This window comes from Gorilla gorilla, chromosome 12, assembly GCF_029281585.2.
Source record: "Gorilla gorilla gorilla isolate KB3781 chromosome 12, NHGRI_mGorGor1-v2.1_pri, whole genome shotgun sequence".
In the NCBI taxonomy this organism is placed as follows: Eukaryota; Metazoa; Chordata; class Mammalia; order Primates; family Hominidae; genus Gorilla; species Gorilla gorilla.
In genome coordinates, this window is record NC_073236.2 from 40,598,567 (window position 1) to 40,622,571 (window position 24,005).

The window sequence follows — 24,005 nt, forward strand, 5'->3', positions numbered from 1 at the left end:
AATTTTTCTTTCTCTAAATTAAGACTCAAGTCATTGCACATAAGAAATGTGCAGAGCACTTTTATAACTGAAGGACAGAAGAGGAGAACCTTTTCATTCACACAGCTTCTAGCTTATGAAGTGTAATATGCAACCTTAGAAAGAATTACTTTAACTCTAAACGAATGAGGAAATTAAATTGAAATTACAATAGTTTAAAATGTATATTTGTTTATAAAATAGATCTATCCCTGTAAGTTACATCATTTTGATTTCTAAAATTCCCCAAATTCTGTATTAAATGATTTCACTCTTTGGTCCCCAGTTTTGCTTATGAAATGTTTTACTGTGTGCTTATTGCATTTGAAGGCAGGATTTTAACAAATGAGTTTTAAGCTTCCCGCCCCCCCCCCCCCGCCTTCAAGAGTTACTATACTTAAATGTATTAATAGAATCCTTTATGAAATAGAGGCTGGAGCTAGATAGCAAACCCTTTTGCAGAGGGAAGGGTATTTTTGTTATAAAGCTCCCTTGGTGTGAATTACTTGTATAGGCAAGTAAATAAGCATAAACTGCCTAAATTAATGAGGTGAATGAGCTTATGGATCTTGCTGTAGTCATGTTCAGTGTAAACTATTCATTGGGGTCTAGATGCTTAGATGAAATCATCTTAGTTAAGGCTATTCGGCATCAAATAATGTGAAACCAATAAGTCGTTGTTCTACTATATGTATTTTTATTTTTTTAAAAAAATTGAGATGGGGTCTTGCTATGTTGCCCAGGCTGGTCTAGAACTCCTGGGCTCAAAAGATCCTCCTTCCACAGCCTCCCAAAGTGCTTGGATTACAGACATAAACCACCATGCTCAGCCAGTTCTTCATTTTTGATAGATAAAAATTCCCAACAACTGACTGTAATGTTCGTTGGAATGCAAATTTTGCCTATGGCCAGCAGGTGGCAGTATTCAAACCAATTTAATTAAGCTCAGTAAGATGAATAGCTGAATTTTTACTGAGCACCTACCTTACAGCATTGTGCTAGGTGTAAGAGATGCAACACTAAACAAAAACCGAACCACTTATTGTCCTATATAGTTTATTTGTTGTTCTTGTACTATATGTAAGACTAGAAAACCTGTGAATAATCCCTGAAAATGCTTACAATATGACCATGTTTTATATTGATGGGTAAGGGAGGTAGTAGAGAGGATGCCACACAAGAATCACAAACTATAATACAAAACTAATATTAAAGGGTCAGTAGAATCACAGAGACATGTGGCTCATAGGCAGTAAAAATCTGTTTCAATAATGATCATAGGGAAGCAATTGTTCTTCAGGTCATCTCTCAGTTTACTGTCTTGTGTCTAGGATGATGGGCCACAGTCCCTTATGTGTAATCCTTTGGGCCAGATGTGTTTAGAACTCAGAATTTTGGGGATTTTAGAAAACTAACACAATACATATACTGTGCATTACCTAACACCCACTCGTGGAACCTGGGGAACCTTGAAATAAATCAAACACATTCATATTTATGCCACAAAATATATGAGAATCCACACTGTATGGCCTCATGTTGGTCAGATCTGCTTTGCCAAAAGCTTTGGGTTTTCAGAGACTTTTGGATATTAGGGTGGCAGATGAGGTATTGTACACCTACAACATACTATCCTATGAAAAAAGAATCTACACTAAAATCTCCAAAAAAGATGTCAGAACTTTCTTTGGTAAACCATTCCAGTTTTCTAGAACATGGATTCGCAGTGTGTAGAAGCTATGGGAGTTTGATTTCTGCATTTGTTTAAAAATTTGTTCTGCATCGTTGGGTGTTGAGCAATGACATGCTTGTGTTTTTAAACTAAAGTAGACTAGAATTAATTTTGTTTTGGGAATGTTTAAATCATTTCATCAGATATTTTGAGCTAATTAAGAATATTGCAACATTAGGATTAGAAATTTTGACTATAGAAAAAAGAATGTTTTGCTTATGATCACTTAATAATGTGACTTGAGATTTCTGCTGAGTTTCAGTGTACCTACTGATAATATAAACAAGTTAACTAAAAAGTTAAGTGAAAAGATACTGAATCAAAGCAGGCAAAGCCTTCTGTTGCTTATAGTCATCCAGCTGTTGCTTATCCAGTTTTATTTAACTTGTGAAAACCAAGGGTAGAATTTACCATAATGGAATGTTATTGATCTTAGTGGACTCTAGATTTTAACAGATTGCTTTTTAATTTTGTAATTTAAGAAACAAACTTAGAACATTTTCACTGCAATTTCTCTAAGTGAATAGAGACCCTAAAAGAAATATTATTTACAGGAAGCTGGAAGAATCTCCAAATGAAGTTATGACTGAAAGAAACAGGATAAGAGGGAAAAAAAGAAGGATAACCAGTGAGGTCACAGAGCTTTTCAAATGAAAGAACCATACCAGTGTTCTTAGCCAGGCACGTTATTCCTTCAGATATCTGATTTTACAAATTGACTTTGTTAATTTGTTTTATTGTTGAGTCCTTTCCTTGTTCTCAAAAGTATTCAAAGCAGTGCATATAAACACATGCAAAAATGTGAGGAGCACAGGAAGGAAATTAGGGAAGGCAGGGTGAAAGCTAGCACGTCACCGTTTGTACTTAGCCTCCGATCTTACCAGTTACCAAAGTGAAGAGAGAAGCACTCTCAGTTACGTGAGAGTATTACCTCACTGAGGCCAGAGAGCACATTCTAGTCACTGTATCCACCCAGGCACAGCATGGTATGTCTTGGAGCAGGCAAGTGATATGTGCTTGATATTATGAATATTCGTCAAATGAATCAAGATTTATAGTGTCTTTAAGATGAAAAATAACAGTAGTGCTCTGTAGAAATTCAGCTTATATTTAGCACTCAGACATTTCCCTCTGGCCTTCGTAAGGGGATGCTATTTGTAGGGGCCAATGTCCCCAGTAACATCGTTAAGAATAAGGGGGCAAATTGTATATGGGCTTTTCTTCATTTGTTCATTCATTATTAAACTGATTTGATTGTTGAAGAAAACATTTATTGACTCAATTTGTTCCACAACATGTGAATTCTAAAAACCATCTAGGAAAGGGAGAGTGTAATTAAACACATATGAAAACTTGTATGAGTTATGTGAATCTCCTTGCGGAGTGTTGCCGTTAACACTTAAAGAACATGTAGTTCATAGTAGGCACTTGGTAAATATTTATTGAAGGAACTAATGAAGAGGTCATCAGGTAGATGGAAGAAAAAGGCATTCTAATCAGATGGGGAACAAGCAAAGATTTGAGGAGCTACTGGTGCTCCAGGAGGAAGGATGATGTGTGTGTATTGGTGTGGGAGCAATGGGAACACCTGGTGAGAAATTAGTCTGGTTTGGTGAAACAGATTTAAATCAGATTTGCAGTGCTAGCAAAGGCAGTTTTATTTTATTGTGTTTTTTGCTTTTTAATTTTGTTTTATTATTTGTTTTTTAATTTCTTTGTCAGAAATGTGATCTCCACCTAAAGTGGAATATAAAGCTAATACGTAGAAACACCAGCTCATTTGACACACGTCATCTTACCAAGTACCCCTAATAATCCTCTGAAGCAGTATTCCCATTTTCCATATTAAAAAACAGAAATCTGCCGGGTGCAGTGGCTCATGCCTGTAATCCCAGCACTTTGGGAGGCTGAGGTGGGTGGATTAATTGAGATCAGGAGTTGGAGACCGGTCTGGCCAACATGGTGAAGCCCCATCTCTACTAAAAACACAAAAAATTAGCCAAATGTGGTGGTGAGTGCCTGTAGTGTCAGCTACTTGGGAGGGTGGGGTGGGAGAATCACTTGAACCCGGGAGGCAGAGGTTGCAGTGAGCTGAGATCCTGCCACTGCACTCTAGTCTGGGCAACAGAGCGAGACTCCGTCTCAAGAAAAAACAAACAAATGGAAACTCAGAGAGTTGAGCCATTGGCTCAAGATCACTCATTAATGAAAGGAAACTCCAACTCTTCTTAATTAAGCACAATCCCATTCTTTTTTCCTTTTTTTTTTTGAGAGGGAGTCTCACTCTGTAGCCCAGGCTGGAGTGCAGTGGCATGATCTCAGCTCACTGCAACCTCCACCTCCGGGGTTGAAGCAATTCTCTGCCTCAGCCTCCCAGGTAGGTGGGATTACAGGCACCTGCTACCACGCCTGCTAATTTTTGTATTTTTTTGTAGAGACTGAGTTTCACCATCTTGGCCAGGCTGGTCCTGAACTCCTGACCTCATGATCCACCTGCCTTGGCCTCCCAAAGTGCTGGGATTACAGGCGTGAGCCACCGGGCCTGGCCAAAATCCTATTCTTAAGATTGGCAAGGAGGGAGAGTAGAGTATCTACATGGGGAGCAGACCTGCTACCTCTTCTTTCCCCCAGGCTCATCTACTCTTGGACGATCACTCCGCAGTCCCTTCTCAGCTACATTGCCTCCTCATTTAGACTTGGGAGCACAGGGAGGACAGGCTGAAAGTCTTAAACAAACATTTAACATTTAGGAAATTAACATTGTCACTACCCATAAATTATTGTGAGTTGCCTTTAGTAGTGGGACCCCATGAAGATCCCTCTTTGCTTACCTCTGTCCTTCTTCATGTCACAGAGAAGATCTTTAACTCCTCCAACCATGAAGACCTTCAGAAGATGAAATTCCTGCCCAGGAGAGTGGATGCCCACAGAGACACTGGTTGTTTCATATTCTGCCTACTAAAGACTTATCCGTATTCAAGGTATTGGAGTACTCGTCATGGTGCCTGCCACTTGGTAGAGTCTTATGCATATTAGCTACTATTAGGCACCTCAGTTTACATTTTTGACAATCAACTTCTCCTACAGTATTGATCCTGAGACATGATGCTTATTCTTGTGGCCCTGATGACTCAGTGTTTTATTCTGTTCTCACGCTGCTATAAAGAACTGAACTACCAGAGACTGGGTAATTTATGAAGAAAAAAGGTTTAGTTGACTCACAGTACTGCAGGCTTAACAAGAAACATGACTGGGAAGCCTCAGGAAACTTACAGTCTTGGCGGAAGGCAAAGAGGAAGCAAGCATCTTCTTCACAATGTGGCAGGAAAAAGAGAGTGAAGTGGGAAGTGCTACACACTTTAAAACTATCAGATCTCATGAGAACTCACTCACTATCATGAGAGCGGCAAGGGGGAAATCCATCCCCATAATCCAATCACCTCCCACCAGGTCCCTCTTCCAATCTGACATGAGATTTGGGTGGGGACACAAATTCAAACCGTATTACTCAGTGTGATAACCTTATCAATGTAAAGATAGAGTCAATATTCCCATAAGGAATAGATACATAGACTAGCAATGGAGCTGTTTTATTATAGGATTATTAGGAATTGAGGTTGAGGCTTAACCAGCCCTTTCTATTGAAAGGCCCCTTTTCCTGGCCTTTCATTAAAAAAGAGAGAGAAAGGGAAGAGAGAACCTATGTCTCAATTTGTAAATTTGTGAAGAACACCACAGCTGCTAAACAGCCTTCCTAGTGCATGGACATTTTCTTAGGCTTCTAAGATTACTTGGGGAAGCAACACTGAATGGCTGTTAAAATTCCTTAGGAATCATGGAAAACTAGAAGAGTTTCAGGTGACAGGCAAATGTCCAATTTTCTGAAGAAAAAAGACACCTTTTACCTCCTCCATGGTAAGCTCCATTTCATGTCTTCATTAGCAAAAGTCTAATAAGGATTTGTTAAAAGATGGTTTGAAAACATCTGTGCAGGAAACATGCACCCTGCTAAAATCCAGCTCTCCAGAGCTTAACAAGGACCAAGCTGGGCCAGATCAGCACTGTTTCTTTTGGGTGTAGATTGCCAGTTGGATTGCTCAGGAGGTCATGTATTTGCATCTCAGCCAAGGCTCCTAACACAAATTGATTTCTATTTTATTTCAGTGCCTGTTGTGTGCCAAGTCCTATGCTAAGCATTGAGAATTATCAAGCTAAAATGGCTCAGTTTTATGATAGCAAAAGTATTCTATTTTTCTCAATAGATGAACACATATGAAAGGTTGGAAATTCTGAAGTTAATAAAATTAATGGCTGATTTAATATATTGAATACACATACCTAGTTCCTGAGGCAATGCCCCCCTAGAGAGTGGTCTTTCATGGCATTTATCCGGGCTCTTCCCTGTCCTATAAACACTCTAGCTACATTTTTATGGTGATGTTTATATATTTTTCATAAACCAAAAATGGTGAGAAAATGTTATTCATTGATGAACCTAGTCCAGAAAGATGATCCTTTTCTCTGACAAAGACCAAAATTGTGATAAATAGTAACAACAAAGTCTTATATTCTTTTCCCCTAATTAAAAAAAATCTACTGTTGTATATGCATGTGTTAAAGATTTAGTATTAATGCATGGAATTTGAACCATAAACCATTGCAATATAAATAAGATAAATAAAATCTTCCTATCCAACAGATTTCTCCTTCTTTCCAAACAACAACACTGTCACCTACAACCACAACTGTACAACCACTGCAACCACAACCACACTAATCCAGTGAGGGGGTGTGTGGGGGAGCAGTAAAATGTGTACAGGATGACCAGAGCTCATTATTAAACCTCCATATAGTTTGTTCTAACAAATCTTTTTTTTCCCCCCACTAGCTTATGAACTCCTCAAAGTCAGGGCCTATATATTGTAACCTCAATATCTGATAAAATGCCTGGACCCTCAAAAGTCCACAATAAGCACTTCTGAAGATGTATTCCCCTCCCCTGCAGAAAACTTAGTTTGCTCTAATATTGCATTAATTATAGAATAGCATCTGTATTAAGTTTATATTGCTACTATAACAAATTGTCCCCAAAGTAATGGCTTAAAACAATACAGATTTGCTATCCCACAGTTCCAGAGGTCAGAAATTCCACAGGGATCTCACTGAGCTCAAATTTGTGGACAGGGCTCCATTCCTTCCTGAAGGCTCAAGGGGAGAATCTGTTTTCTTTCCTCTTCCTACTTCTAGATGCACTCTATATTCCTTGGCTTGTGGTCCCCTTCCTCTGTCTTGAAACCAGCAACGGTCTGACCCTTTTGCTGTGGTCACCTTTCTCTCTCTGGCCACTCCGCTAGGACAGGTTCCCGGGTTTTCATGTAAGGTTTCCTGTAATAAGATTGGGACCACTTGTGTAATCCAGGATATTGCCATGTAAAATAACATATTCATAGATGAGGATTAGGGCATGAACATTGTTATGAGGCCATTATTACTCTTAGCACGGCATCCAGGTAAGAATGGCTAGAATATACCCAGAATATTTTACTATGTCTCACTTCAATCGAGCACTTGAAAATTGTAGGAAAAAACCAGAACAGAGAGGAGGAGGTCTGGAGTTATACCAATCTCAAGGCGTTTAAAGGAAGAGAGTGTTTGGCTTAGAAAAATATAGCTTAGACCTCTATATAGGGGTAGGGGAGGAGTGTGATGAGGCATGGGTGATGGCTATCTTTAAAATATCAGCAGGTTCTGTCACAGACAGAGGATTGAAACTTGTGCTTCACAATCTCAAAGGACAGAATAGAATAAATATCTGGAAACTCCTAGGATGCAGCTTTTGGCAGAAAATCAGGCAGAGCTATTATGGCTGTTACTGATGTCCTTAAATGCCACAGGCTAGAAATGTCATCGCTTGATGGTGTGGGAAGTCTTATAAAAAATATTTAAGCATTAGATGAGGGATTAGTTCAGATGAACCCTTAACTTAAATCTAATCCTTAATGATGGTGTAACATTCTATATGGCTTAGAATTCTATTCATGTTTTTTTTGTTTGTTTGTTTTTTGTTTTTTTGAGAGTTTTGCTCTTGTTGCCCAGGCTGGAGTGCAATGGCACGATCTCGGCTCACTGCAACCTCAACCTCCCGGGTTCAAGCTTTTCTTCTGTCTCAGCCTCCTGAGTAGCTGGGATTACAGGGGCCCGCCACCATGCCCAGCTAAGTTTTTGTATTTTTAGTAGACATGGGGTTTCACCATGTTGGGTAGGCTCCTGATCTCCACCCGCCTCGGCCTCCCAAAGTGCTGGGATTACAGGTGTGAGCCACCGCGCCCGGCCTTATTCATAGCTTTTGAATACCTCTGATTGCATATAGCTACAGCCTAACAGGGCCCTTCATCTTTATTGAGAATCTTTTTGTTCTCACAGAACCCATTGTAAGGATCTATCCCATGCCACAAAAAAGAAGGGGTGAAGAAAGCTGGTAGAGTTGAGATGCCCCCTTGGAAGATTAAGTGGTCCAGATTATTGTTGAGAATATAAAAACAATAACCAAAGGAACGGTGCAAGATTTTAAATGCACACAAATACTTAGAAAAATACTCTCCTCTGGCATATCAGACAGAAAAACAAAACAAACAAATAAGCTGTAAAGAGTTAAGCCTTGAAGAAAGTGTAGATTCATTGCTATTAGGTGGTCTGTGTGAGTATTAAGTATGATTCGTATTTTGAGGAAGTGAGATATTTTAAAATGAAGGATAAAGAAGTCTATCGGGTTATTTCATCTTCATTCAGGAAATAATACATTTTTGAGACTTTTTTCATCAGTCCACTTTGGGGATGATTATTTGGAATAACTTGTATAAGACTCATGAGGCTGCTGCAGAAAGTGTTGTTTTTATGTCACTAGTGTATGCTGCATAAAAGCTCTTCTTTATACTTTCAACAATTATGTTACCATGAACATTCTTGAACTTTTAAGTATACCTCTGAATGTTTAGATTATAAACGTGAACTGTACTGTGTTATGTTAGACTATTTGACCAAAAACGTATTTTCTACCACAAAAAAAGTCCAAAAGGAATTAAGTTAATTACAACTTCAATTGTGTTCAAGATCGGTCTTTGTGGTTCTTTATATCTGTGATTTATATATCTTCAAAGAGAGTCTTAAGTGTCTTTGGGATTGTAATGGGCATTCTAGACTAAGAGGAGCTTGTTCAGACACAAGATTTGGGGCCAATGCTTTCAATGACTTCATAACCATTCCATCTTCTTTCTACTTCTGTGGATTACCCAACAGCAATAATGATAATCTGAGCCAGTTCCTGATACTTCTCTCTATAGTCAAGAGAAGGTCAGCTATTTTTTGATCTCCATGGGAGAAAGACAGCTCCTCAATCACTATCTTAAAATAGCCAGCAATTCTCAGCTGCTGGGCTGGAGTCCCTCCAGGGGCGAGCAAAGGGAATATGAATCTGCCGGTGGGGCGTGAGCGAGAAGCCACCAAAACATGAGCTAGGACAGCCTTCTCAAGAAGATTCTGCCAACTCAAAAATATTATTCTTTTTTTTTTTTTTGCTGTTGTTTCTGAGAAACTAGGTGTCTTACCATTTTAAAATTTCATATTTTATTTAAAAGGAAACCAGTGAATTGAAAATGAGACTAAATATTGCTATCTTCTTTGGAGCTCTCTTTGGTGCTTTGGGGGTGTTACTCTTTTTGGTGGCTTTTGGATCGGATTATTGGCTTCTTGCAACTGAAGTGGGGAGATGTTCAGGTGAACAGAATGTGAGTCTCTTCTTCAAAATAGTGTTGCACATGGTAGTTATGAAGATAGCCTTATGTTTGCTCTTGAAATCAGAGAATAGTAGTGGAGTGTCTATTTCTTCATAGAAGAGATATGTAGAAAGCTACTGAGCTTCATTATTTGGGATAAAATACATGTCCTTAAAAATTTACTGGCTGTAATGATTTGCTTATATTTCTTGTATTGATGGCAAGTTACTTCATTTTGTTCTGTGCAGATAGAGAACGTCACTTTTCACCATGAAGGGTTCTTCTGGAGGTGTTGGTTTAATGGGATTGTGGAAGAAAATGACTCCAATATTTGGAAGTTCTGGTACAGTAAGTACAATTTAGCTTTATTTTCCCTCTTGTCTGTAAAATAAAAATGAACAGTTTCTTACATAGTATATGTCACTTCTAGCAGACTGGATTGTGAGTTACAAAATCTCAATTAGATGTCTTTAAAAGGTTCATCATGTAGAGATTCCTTTTCAGTAAGTAGACATGGCTATAGGAATAATTATTTTATCTTTTAGCATAAAACAGGAGTCTGAATATTTATGGCAAAACTGAATTATCCATTGTTTCACTGCTCCTGTTTAGAATACACTAACTCTAACAAACAGAACAGGTATTGTCTATAGCATTTTTTCAAGTGTCTGTGAATACTATGTTGCAAATAAATAAGATTTTTTTGCTATCAGCCCTTGAAATCTCAAATGTAAAAATCCATAAATAGAGATGTATTATTTTATATTCATAACTTCAAAGTTAACAGTATCTTTTTTTTAAAAAAAAATGGAACTTAATTACCAGCCATGGCAGATGAAAGCTTATATTATTTGAGCTTTAACCAAGTTTGTTGGCACTATCAAGAAGTGCCTTGCTTTTGATGTTTGTGTTCTCATTGAAACTTTAAAGTTCTTTTTTAAGGTAGCATAACTTTTAAAAACTATAATGCATTCGTTCAACTCTATTCATTATATTGAATTAATCTTTGAAAATCAATTTATTGAAAATAGCTAGCACTTATTTCATTGTATTCAACAATGAAAGGGCTGTTTATTAGCCTAAAGCTTATTGAGAATTGAAATTATTAGTCTTCTTATCAAAAATCAAAGTATGGTATTTACATAATAGTCAGGATTATGGAATATTTAATAAAAATAGGAGGTCCCTGAAGACTTAAGCAAGCTGGTGATAAGTTGGCATATATAAGGAACAAAGTAGTGATGAAGCAGTGTTTTGAGGCAAGTACCTGATAGACTATCTTACAGTGGATTTGGGGGCAGGAGAATAAGCATACAACTTGCCAGTGGAAATGGTTTAGACTTTAGTAAAGGGAAGTAAGTCAGACTGTGCAAGAGGAAGATTTTGCCAAAGACTTAGAGAAAGAAAGAATATTTCAATATTTCAGTCCACCTTAAAGTGTACATATAAAAATTTTAAGTTTTCAGACAACATAAAAGTGCCTTCTTGTGATGTTTTCAAATATTAAAAATTTATTTGAATTATTGTATAACTTATCATTTGCATTCTTCCCTAAAATAAAATGGATATAGAAGAATTTTTTTATTAATTTGAACTAATCAAGGTTAAACTTAAGTTTATTAGATTTTTAAAACAATTATTTTTTATTCCCTACTGTGTGCTAGACACTGTTGGGTACTGGAGAGTATGTGAAAAAAGATGAAATGTGGTACCTTAAATCGTAAGGTGATATAAAGGGCATTTGCATTTATTCCATTGAATTATGTCATGTAGCTAGATGTTCTGGATGAATCCACCTTCGTCTCATGTGCATCTGGATATGAGTTTCCTAGAAGGCCTTCCTCCTCACAACAATTCGCTGAATTTGCTGATGGAACCAGTAGTTTTATTTTGCTTGTGTAACCCTTGTGCTGTGTATTTCTGTTCCATTAAGGATGAGTCATCACTGAGCTTTTCAATAACAAGTGCCATTGTTTTGCTGTTCTTCCTAGCCAATCAGCCACCGTCCAAGAACTGCACACATGCTTACCTGTCTCCGTACCCCTTCATGAGAGGCGAGCACAACTCGACCTCCTATGACTCTGCAGTTAGTAAGTACCCTCTGTCCTCAGCCTACTTCTAAAAGGGTCTTATCTTTCTGAAGGATGCCCAGATCAAAATGGTTGTGAGCAATTAAAAAAATAATTTGAGACCTATAATTTCAATATTTTTGATATCTGTTAGATTAAAAAATGTTATTTTTAATGTGCCATTTATAATTTTAAAGAACATAACTTTGATCTAAAAGTAAAGTCATTGTAATTTACTAGCTGCCTATAAAAGTATTTTTAAATGTGTTTTCCCATATGAAGATAGTAATATTTATTAAGAAGAACCGCTTCTTAAGGTTTTAACAGACGTAAAACGAGTCCTACAGTTGAAAATATTGTAATATACGTCATACTTCTAAAACTTTATGTCATCATTACACATGAGAATATCACATATAAATATATGATATGTATACAATAAATATATATGATATAAATATGTAATTATTCTATTATATTCATACAAAATGACTGAACTCTGTGTGTGTAATATCCCATAGGAGACAGACAGACAGATATCATTAACTTAAAATCACATTAAGAACATGAAATTTGTAATAACTTGCTAAGGGTTGATACAGACTATCAATGTCATATATAGAACAAAAAAGTGTTTTTCAAAAATAATAGCTATTATATTTAATGTTCTCAATAAATTAATATTAGTCAGGGTTCTCCAGAAAAAAGAGAAACAATAGAACACATAAATATATATTATATACACACATACATGTATATACATATGCATGTGCACATACACATACACACATAGAGAGTGAGAGAGAGTGATTGTAAGGCCTGGTGAGTCTGAAATCTACAGGGCAATTGGCAGGCTGGAGATTCAGGTCAGAGCTGATGTTGCAGTCTCCAGTCTGAAGGCTGGACACTCCAGTAGAATTTTTCTTCCGCAGTCTGGAAGCTGACTTTCTTCCTCAGGAAACCTGTTTTTTCTCTTTAGATCTTCAACGGATTGGATGAGGCCCGCTCATAGTATGGGGTAGGGGGTAATCTGCTCTACTCAAAGTCAAGGGATTATAAAAGCTAATTGCATCTAAAAATACCTTCACAGCAATATTAAGCTGGTATTTGACCCAACAACTTGGCACCATAATCCAACCTAGTGGATATATAACAATAACCATCACAGAACTCAACACATCTTTACATGCAACTATTTTTCATCTTCCTGTTAAATATGTAATTCCATACATTATAATTTTGTTTTAGTTTTGTCAAAGAATGTAGCATTTGCTTGTATTACATTGTTAATAGGACACTTATAAAGAGGGTATGAGGTCTGGATAGGGAAAGAGGTGAGCTGACCCACAGCTGTGCTTGTCCACCAGGATTCCTTGGGTTCGAAGGACTGGGACCATTTTCCTTGAAAACATGTGTGGTATGGATGCTCCTTCCCATTAAAAACTGCAGAAGGCACCTCACTCACATTTGTCAAAACTTTTGTGTCATGTCTAATGGACTTAGAAGTATACAAGCCTACCTGTCACTAGTAAGGGAAGAGATGGATGGCATAGGAAAGAATAGGAGAAACTGTTTTGTTTTACAGACAAGCTAGAAAATGATGCTCCTTCCCCAACATTCTTACTTTTATAAAATGAACTGAAAAGTAATACAAGGTTGGCTTTCCAGAACATTAGGTATTAGCATAAATATTAGTATTGTTGTTATTCATATAATGAGGTCCTGTGATAAGATAGATATTGTAGGCACTGTATATTTTAAAATGATCACATATTTGAAAAGCCTGCACTTTAAGGAGATAGTGGAGAACTTGAAAAACAAAGTAACATGATCTGTGCATGATAATTATGATGGAGATGGATTGTAAATACATGTCAGAAAAGTTATACTGCAATTACACTTAAAATTATTATGTAGCACTGCATTTAATTAGTGTGTCACTTTTTTGATCTAGTGACAAAACCAAATCCAATTTTTTTAAATTATCAAATTCCTCATTGGCACACGTATTGGAACTCATTTACTTTCAGAAACTTTGTCAATCACTTTAGGTAAAAATGATTGAGATATGCAAAGATGTGTTCTACAACAGAAATACTATACACAAGTTTCATTCATCTCCATAATAATATACAAGGAAATTTGATATTATGTTTGGTAAATTTGGGTTTTTTTTGTTTCTTTCCTGTATCCAAGAGAAAGGTATAGATTTCATCGGAAGCTTTGTACCTGACTTTTCAGTATGGTTTCCTAGTTAATGAGACTACGTATCCTTCACTATGCTTTAGAGCTACTATTAAGTTTCATATAGCTTCACAATTACCCAACATCAGATACTTGCCAGGTCACCTTTGGTAAATTGAAAGTATCATTTATAAATTCTGATGTATTGTGGCCTGGCAAATTGTTGGTGAAATGGCTTTATAGTGTCCTGAGTTTTTACAATTGCAGATAGCCAATATTGAATTCAGTGAAAATAATATACTGGTGTATGATTTTTCTGGAGTAACAATTTTAGAATTATAGGACACTACCGATGAAATTATCCTTTTATAATAAGGAGACTGGGAATTAGAGAAATCATGTGACTCTGTCTTCATACAGCTGCTTATTGGCAGAGCCAGTGCAAAGAACCAAGTCTCTGGCTTTTGTTCTATCGATAATCTAATAAACTACAATGAATGAAAAGGCTAATTGTAGTGCATACTATTAAAAAATATAAGTCTTTTATTTGTATCTTAACAAAAGAACAAATTAAACTTACATTGGCTCTTTCTACCTTTATATTCGAATCTGACTTGTGTGTATAATCAGGTCTAATTCAGTGTTTTCTTTCTTTTAAAAGAATCTCAAATACATATTCTGAAATTCAGTTATCCTCAAATCTAGTTATGTGAATGACTGGCCAAGCCTGGTTAGGGTGGTCTAATTCACAGAATTGCTTTTGAGGTAGGCTTGTGTACTTCTAAGTCCATTAAACAATTCTGTTACCTTTGGAGAGTTGTCAGAGTCTAGATTTTCTGGTTTGTTTCATGTTTACATTCAGTCACAGTTCACTTGTTTGGTATCATTTGGCAATGATGTACTGAACATAAATGAATTTTCAAGACAATTCAACCCTGAGAGAATTAATTTTTTGCCTTCTCAGTGTCCCCATAGCCTTTGATGACCCCTCTATCAGAGTGCTCATTATGCTTAACTGGAATTGTTTGTTTACTTCAGTTCCTTCATTATTTATTTGAGCTCTCCAAAGCATAGTTCCTGGTAATTACTAGATGCTTAAAAATATGTCTAGAATGACTTTATGCAAAATTACAGTTACCATTTTCTGCAATAAACTAGTTTGATTTTATTTTTCCAAGTGGAAATGTTTAGAAACTCAATTGCATACTTTTAGTTTCTTCTGAAGCAGAATGCAATGAACACAATTTCATCTTTTCTTGATGAGTGGGAACAAATATATACTTATGGGGGTGAGCCATCTGACCTTCTTTAAGGTCCTCCATCTCAGTATCTGTCCCCTTGCCCCAGGGCCTGCCCTAAACTTCCCCAAATGCTGTTCCTCTCTTCCTTCCTCCTCCTCTGTTCACTTTTCTAACAGAGCGGGTTTATCTCCAGCTAGTTCAAACTTCAGTTTCCCAAGGAAGACTTCCTTACCTGCCCCTACGCCACTGGTACATGCACTGGGCCATGCTCTCCTTTATAAAACCCAGTCTTTAATTTGATAATTCATAGCACAGTTTTAAATTATTTACTCATGTAATTATCTTGTTCATATACTTTTTTTCTAGTTCAATTCTAAGCTCCATGAGAGTGGGAGTCTTGTATGTTTGACTCACTGTTTTATCCACTGTAGACCAAAAGCTGAATGCATATTTTGGGGAGACTTCATTATTACACTGTACTGTGGTATTAATACTGATGCCCTAAGTCACTATTGATATGCAGAATTTCTTTAGCTCTTTACTAAATGGACCTACACAACTCTTTAAAAAATTTGTTTGGCCAGGCGTGGTAGCCAAAGTGTTGTAATCCCAACACTTTGGAAGGCTGAGGCGGGCAGATCACTTGAGGTCAGTTAGAGACCAGCCTGGCCAACATGGTGAAATCCTATCTGTACTAAAAAAAAAAAATACAAAAAAAAAAAATTAGCCAGGCGGGGTGGTGCACATCTGCAATCCCAACTACTCAGGAGGCTGAGGCATGAGAATTGCTTGAACCTGGGAGGCGGAGGTTGCGATGAGCTGAGATCATGCCACTGCACTCCAGCCTGGGCAACAGAGCAAGACTCCATCTCAAAAAAAAATTATTTTTTTGCATGCTTTTTGTAATTTTTGGTCTTCCACATTGTTTTCGCCTGCCAGCTGTGTTTTGCTTTTATTGTCAGTGTTTATTTATCTAGTACTATTTTCTGGTCTTTTCTTCTTTCACCCTTATAGAAGTGTAAGCTGAAGTGAATGATGTGAGGCTACAAGCAGGGAGGCAGCAAGGCAAGATATTAGTTGGTAATGCATTAGGCTGCAAGTAACAGAAAACAAAAAGGTTATTTTTCTCCTGGAACAAGAGGGTCAGAAGCAGCTTCCACAATGATGCTGCCAGGAACCCAGGCTCTGTCAACTGTTTCTTCTACCATCCTTGGGGGTGGACAGTCACCTTCATGCTCTTTCATCCTCAGAAAAGAGGAAGTGCTTCTAGAATTTAACAGTCAGTTTCTGCCAATGTTTTATTCATCAGAACAATGCCACATATCCCTCTGCTTGGGACATGTTGTTTTGGGCTGTCTAGCAACACAGAAGGGAAATGGAGAAAGCCTGGGAGTGAATGAAAATCAAAATCATTCAGTGAATCAGTATCATCAGGGGTCGAACAAAGGTGAGACAGTAAAAATGAAAAGGAAATAAAGAATATAATTGATATGTGAGGAGTTAACATGTAAAATTGGTAGCCAAACAAAAAAGAGCTGGAGGGATCAAGGATGATGAAGAAGTTTCCTTTTCAAATAGGTGTAATTCAGTTTAAATAACATACAGTAAAAAGTAATGTGGACACATACCTTCAAACAATAAGTATTATTTTAGTGGGTTTTTAATCCTTTTATATGCATATTATATTCTGTTTTAATCATCATAAATATACATGTCTATCTTGCTTTTCTGTTTTTATGTTAGCACACATTTCCCCATGTATTTACTTAGTGATTTCTCAAATTTTAAACATGTTGGTTGCTACCTCTACATCAAAAATAATTCTATGTATGTAGCATTTTTTTATAATTTGTATTTACTCTTTGGGCTATATTTCCAGAAGTGTGAATAGTGACTCAAAATATAGGAATAAGTTTTCTTTGGTGTTGTTATTGTGCCATACTATAAAATTGCTTGCCAACTGGTACTAAACTGTGAATTACTTTTGACTAAGAAAATTTGGTAAGATGGACAGAAATCTGAGAGTTAAGAGGAGGGGGCATGTTTTGAAGCAGAGCATGGTGATTTACTTTGGTTTGGACATATTAAACTTGAGTTGATGGTGGAATACCAGTTTGTAATAATAATTCAGCAGGTAGCTTGATATGCAAAACTGGTTTTCCTGAAAGTCATTAATTATAATCATTGATACTGATGAGAAATTGCAGAGGTGATTTTTGATTTCAGATATAATCTTTAAGGAAAACAATCATAGGAAAGAAGACAGTAAAATACCAATTATTCTTAGGGGAAGAAGGGAAGAAGAAAGACAGCCCACAAATGAGGGAGAGAAAGAAGCATTAAGAAACAAGTCAGTGAGCAGTCTGGTGCATTTTCTTGGGAAGGAGGCAGTGGTCTTCAATGTCAAACGCAGAATGAATGGACATGAGAAGCAGGCAGGAAGGAATTGGATCATAAGCCAATGATGCAAAAGTTCTTGGGGCCCAGTAGCTCCGTCTTCACCAAGGGCTCAGCTACAGACACCCATTAAAGTCTCCTAGTTCCAGGCACCTACTTCTATCCTAAATCCACCTGACACTTCCAGGTCATCTGCTGTGTATCCCGTCCCGGTTCACTGCTCATTCTCTTAGACAGGACCTGAGGACTCTGTCCTCTTTACCCTGCAATGCACTTCCTCCCTCAGGGATCCCATTCTATTTTCCTGCACATTTTGTCACCTGAGGATCCTCCTGAGAGCCAAACCCTACCTCAGGCTTCCTCCTTTCTTCTCTTCTCACAGGAAGAGAGGTTAGACAGCAGTGATCTCACAAAGGGGTTGTATCAGAATGATGGGAATGTGAAACCGCACACGGATGCTTGGGGAGTGAGCAGTGAGGAAGTAGAGACCTTTTCAATCAGCCAACACTGCGGCTTGGAATAGCCACCAACAGAGCACAGCATGGCAGAGGGTACAGAGTCCTTATAAAAACAGCCACATCCACACACAACAACTTGCTTTACCATGCAAGGCAAAATAAAATACAAACATGAATGTCCTTACATTTGGCAGTTTGAAACAGCACAGGAAGAATTAAGATTTGAGTCTAGAGTTTATAAAAATGTAAATTCTTAAATAATTTAGGAGGCACATCAACCTGTTGTAGGTATCTAATCTTATTGAGATACCCCCACCTCAGCCCCCACCCTGGCTTGCAGATTGATTACTCTGTGGTAGCTGGGTCTTATTTATCAGTTTTTTGGGTGTTCGTATATGGGGATTCTGGACATTGTCCTAAATACAGCAAATCACTCCAAATACTTCCACTGTGTTTTAGTTAGCTAGAAAAAACTATGCACCACAAAATTTAATGGAAAATGCAACTTAGCCTCCTTTTCCCATAAATGTCAAGTACTTAGATATTTGGAAATGCCTAACATCAACTTAATTTGCTGGTATTCGTTCAGACATTTGGGATCACACAGCCATCACCACAGACACAGTATCACGTTACAGGAGTGGCTGCAGTTCCTGAATAACAGCTGACTTTCATCTGGGACCCCAGCCCAGGCTCCATTGCATGCAGGCTTGGGGCCGCTCCCGGAGTGGCTCACTGGGCTTCCACACACTCCAGCTCTTGAGGGTAGAGTTGGCTTGAAAGTTCTAGGGCACAACATCAAGGCCGTGCTTAAAAATCACCTTTTTTCAGAGAGTGCCATTTTGTGTTCTGTACAATTTATTTGTGGGCTTCTGAGAATTGGTTGGCAGTTTATGTAATATCCCTGCAATGATGAGAGGCAATCGCTTTCTGAAAACAGGACCTGTGATTATCCCAGCAGCATGGCCTGGGTTCCCTTCGCAAAGGACAGGCTTCCACCTCCGTGGAGGATTCAGGAGATCCCTGAAAATGCCCGCCACACTCAGAAGCAGAAATCTCCTCTCACGCTAGGAACTCCTGATGTTTACAGCAGGATTTCTCAACCTTGGCACTATGGACATTGTGGGCCAGATATTTCTTGTTGTGGGACTGTCCTGTGTATTGTGGGATATTTAGTAGCACCCCTTTGCCTCTACCCAGTAGATCCCAGTTATGATAACTAAAAATGTCTCCAGACATTGCCAGGTGTCCTGGGTGTGGGTGGGCACAAAATCACCCTCTAATGAGAATCACTGAGGCCATCTAGACATTTAGTCCCAAAACTTCTAACCCAGGCCCAGGATCTTCTTTGAAATTATAGTCATACTGCTTACACTCTGTGCTCAGCTCCAGGTCTGGGCCCGAACACACACAAGAATAGCTTCCTTCCACTGCCTTCTTTCATGCAGGGTATTCACACCCCGAAGGAGCAAGGAGCTGTCTGGGCCTCTCTTATCTTGAAGCATTATTGCTTCTGCCTGAAACTTTGGACCTTTTCTTAGGAGAGAGCATCAACTAGAACCAGGGAAAAGCAATTATTGAGTGCCTGCTGTATACTGAGCACTGTTCTGGATGCTTCAGAATCAGCCCTAAATTCTTGCCCTCGTGGGGCTTTCATTATAGCGGGGAGGCTAAAAATAAACAATAAGTCAGTCAAGCACTTGGAAGAAAGTAAAAGATGAGAGGGGTGTGTGTGTATGGAGGGGACTTCCACACTAAGTAGGGTGACCAGGGAGGCCTCATGAACAGATGAGGTTTGTTTTGAGATAGACATCCCTGGGTTGAATGTGGGTCCTGCCATCCCATGAGCTATTTTGGAAGCTCCTCTAGTCCTTCTTTTGGGGACCGATAGATGCTGTAGAGTGTTTAGCACAGGGACTGGCTCATGGTAAGGGTTCTATGGGGTACAAGCTGGGCTTCCGGTCTGCCTTCATCACCTGGTGCCATCACTTTGTCTAAGAACGCTCGGGCAGGCTTCTTAATCTCCACAAACAGGTTTGTAAAAGGGAGATAAGAATAGTTTCAACCTCATAGTTGTTTTCAAAATGAAAAGACATCATAATACAAATGCTTGGCAGAGTCATTGCCAAGTAGTTGGTATTCAGTAAATGTCAGCTATTCTTATGATGATATACCAATTTAGAGCACCAAAAATAAGACATCATTAGGGCACATAAATTCATCATAGCTTCTCCCTAGTGAAACACTTTCTGCTCTCTGAAGGGTGTGTGTGTGTGTGTGTGTGTGTGTGTGTGTGTGTCCACATAAGGCATTTGGCAGACTTTCCAGCCAAGAGTTAGTGCTTCATAGACACCTGTTCATTATTGTCATTATCACTGTCATCCTAGTACGTGGTAGTTAATATTATGCCATCTGTACTGACCAAGATATGCCACTCTTTAGCTGGTAATTGTGATTAAAATTTATTCAACAAATATTTTTTGAGCACATACTATATGCCAGACACTTATTTTAGGTTCTGGGGAACAGTAGTCCAAAAAAAAAAAGGATAAAAGTTCCTGCCCTCAGGGGGCTGACATTTGGGTGAGGGGAATCAGATGAAGCAACATAGCTTGGCCGATTACACAGTAGTTAGAAGATGACAAGTGCTCTGGAGAAACCTAAGACACGGACAGGGCTGGGGACTAAGGGGGTGGATATAAATAAGAACTCTGTCATGTGGCCAGGGGAAAGCACATCTCTGACATTGGAGTGGAAACCAGAAGAAAGCGAGGGAGCGAGCCGTGCAATGAGAAGAAGGGTGTTCAAGACAGAGGGAACACTGCAAAGGCTCAGAGGTCAGGGCATACTTGATGGGTGACAACAACAGAAGCGAAGGTGGACAGCTGGCAAAGAGCAAGTGAGGGGAGCTTAGAAGACATGGTCACAGAGGCAATTGGGGAGGCTGAGCTATTGAAAAGACATCGGCTCATCCTCTGAATGAGATGAGAGGGGGAACTAATGAATGCTTCCAATCTGACATATTATACAATAACCTCTCCAGCTTGTTGTATCATTAGCAGCCTATGGAAAGGCAAGGGAGGAATCAGAGAGTCCATTTAGGAGATTTGATGTATTCCAGATGACTAGGACCAGGATATTAGGAGGTAAAAATGTGTCTCATTCTAACACAGTCCTATTAAAATTATTTAACTACCATAAGGGAATCTATCAAATGAACATCACCTGTAAAAAACAAAACAAAATAAAACACCAAAAAACTGTGTATATATGGGTTGCTATGTACTTTAAAATATCAGTTCTGGAATTTTTTTAATTTTAGATTTTTTAAAAAACTATTTCATTTTAGAAATTTTTAAATTTTCACAGAAGTAAAGAGATAAGGAACTCATATGTTACCATCACACAAATATAATAATTATCAACATATCTTATCTATACATCTGTATAAATCTATGTAAATAATCCACACTGAATTATTTTAAAGCAAATTCCAAACATCATATACTTTCTACCATAAATATGTCCATATATATCTTTACAGATTCTGCACACTCTCTGATGTTTTTTATACTTTCTTTCTTTCTTTTTTTTTTTTTTTGTGACAGAATCTCGCTCTGTAGCGCAGGATGGAGTGCAATGGTGCTATCTCAGCTTACTGCAACCTCTGCCTCCTGGGTTCAAGCAATTCTCCTGCTTCAGCCTCCTGAGTAGCCGGGATTACAGGTGCATGCCACCATGCCTGGCTAATTTTTTTTTTGGTATTTTCAGTAGAGACGGGGTTTCACTGTGTGTTAGCCAGGATGGTCTCGATCTTCTGACCTTGTGATCTGCCCGCCTCAGCCTCCCAAAGTGCTGGGATTACAGCCATTCCTTAGGTCTTACAGATTTTTCTCCCACATTTTCTTCTAAAAGTTTTATGAATTACGCTTACATTTCTGATACATTTTCAGCTAATTTTTGTATAAGATGTGAGTCTCACTCTTATTTTGAAGATGTGTGTCCAGTTGTTCCAACACCCTTTGTTAAAAAGACTGTCCTTCCTGCATTGAGTTGCTTTTGCATTTTTGTCAAAAAATAGTTGATCCTACTTATATGGGACTAATTTTTAGATTCTGGATTCTGTTTCATTGATCTATGTCTGTATTCCTCTGCTAGTACCACATCAATTTAATTATTTATCTATCTAGTAAATGTTGAAATTAGATAGAGTGATTCTTATTTTCTTCTTTTTTAAAAAATTGTTTTACTTAGTCTAGATTATTTGTTTAAATATTTAGTCTAGATTATTTGACTTTATAAATTTGAGAATAATCTTGTCTATATATCTACAAAAAATCTTGCTGACACTTTGGTATGAGTTATATTAAACCTACCTGGGGAGAATTGGTATCTTCATTACGTTCAATCTTCTAATCCATGGACACGGTTTATCCCTCTGTTTATTTAGGTCTTCTTTGATTCTTCATGGCAAACCGAATCCAGCAGCACATCAAAAAGCTTATCCACCATAATCAAGTGGGCTTCATCCCTGGGGTGCAAGGCTGGTTCAATATACGCAAATCAATAAATGTAATCCAGCATATAAACAGAACCAAAGACAAAAACCACATGATTATCTCAATAGATACAGAAAAGGCCTTTGACAAAATTCAACAACCCTTCATGCTAAAAACTCTCAATAAATTAGGTATTGATGGGACGTATCTCAAAATAATAAGAGCTATCTATGACAAACCCACAGCCAATATCATACTGAATGGGCAAAAACTGGAAGCATTCCCTTTGAAAACTGGCACAAGACAGGGATGCCCTCTCTCACCACTCCTATTCAACATAGTGTTGGAAGTTCTGGCCTGGGCAATTAGGCAGAAGAAGGAAATAAAGGGTATTCAATTAGGAAAAGAGGAAGTCAAATTGTCCCTGTTTGCAGACGACATGATTGTATATCTAGAAAACCCCATTGTCTCAGCCCAAAATCTCCTTAAGCTGATAAGCAACTTCAGCAAAGTCTCAGGATACAAAATCAATGTACAAAAATCACAAGCATTCTTATACACCAACAACAGACAAACAGAGAGCCAAATCATGAGTGAACTCCCATTCACAATTGCTGCAAAGAGAATAAAATACCTAGGAATCCAACTTACAAGGGATGTGAAGGACCTCTTCAAGGAGATTTCTTTCATCAGTATTTTGCAGGTTTTAGCACACAAATACTATGTGTTTTGTTATATTTACATCCAATGAATTCATTTCTGGAGCAATTGTAAATAATATTGTATTTTAAATTTCATTCTCCATGTGTTTATTGCTAGTATATAGAAATGAAATTCAGTTTTTTAAAAAAAGAATAAGACTTTTAACGGCAGTTTTATATTTAAAGAAAAATTGAGTAGAAAGTACAGAGGGTTCCCATCCCACCACCTACACAGTTTCTCCTATTATTAACATCTTGCTTTATCTTGGTACGTTTGTTACAATTGGTGAGCCAACATTGATCCATTATTATTAACTAAAGTCAGGATTCACTCTTTGTGTTAGGCACTGAATGAGTTTTGACAAGTGTATAATGGCATGTATCCACCATAGTATCATACAGATTAGTCTCATTACCCTAAAAATCCTCGGTGTACTGTTTATTTATCCCTTTCTGCCCCCAAACCATGGCAACCACTGATCTTTTTGCTTCATCGTTTTACCTTTTTCAGAATGTCATATAGTTAAAATCACACCGGATGTGGCCTTTTCAGATTGGCTTCTTTCACTTAGTATGTGCATTTAAGGTTCCTCCATGTCTTTCCATAGCATGATAGTTCATTTCTTTATTGTGATAAATAATGTCTCATTAGTGGGTGTATCATTGTTTATGCATTCATCTATTGAAGCACATCTTGGTTGCCTGTAAGCTTTGGCAATTATTAATAAAGCCTCTATAAACATTTGTGTGCAGGTTTTTGTGTGGACATAAGTTTTCACCTCTGGGGTAAATACCAAGGAGTGCAATTTCTGGATCGTATGGTAAGAGCATGCTTAAAGAAGCTGCCAAGCGGTCTTCCAAAGAGACCATACCATTTTGCATTCCCACCAGTAATGAATGAGAGTTACTGTTGTTCTATATCCTTGTCAGCATT

At 37.9% G+C, this 24,005-nt stretch overlaps 1 protein-coding gene across 3 annotated transcripts in view; it reads left to right on the forward strand.

Moving 5' to 3' along the window:
* TMEM182 (transmembrane protein 182) overlaps positions 1-24,005 on the forward strand; it is an 81,062-nt gene that overhangs the window by 15,955 nt on the left and 41,102 nt on the right. Inside the window, exons 2-5 of one of the 3 annotated variants that reach the window (XM_019021456.4) lie at positions 4,605-4,731; positions 5,581-5,665; positions 9,771-9,870; positions 11,514-11,612. In XM_019021456.4, the coding sequence (XP_018877001.1) occupies positions 5,663-5,665; positions 9,771-9,870; positions 11,514-11,612 (202 nt within the window). In that variant the 5' untranslated portion in view covers positions 4,605-4,731; positions 5,581-5,662. Of the gene's footprint in view, positions 1-4,604; positions 4,732-5,580; positions 5,666-9,133; positions 9,535-9,770; positions 9,871-11,513; positions 11,613-24,005 lie in introns of those variants that run through there. The other 2 variants (XM_004031538.5, XM_019021458.4) reach the window with 2 other exon arrangements.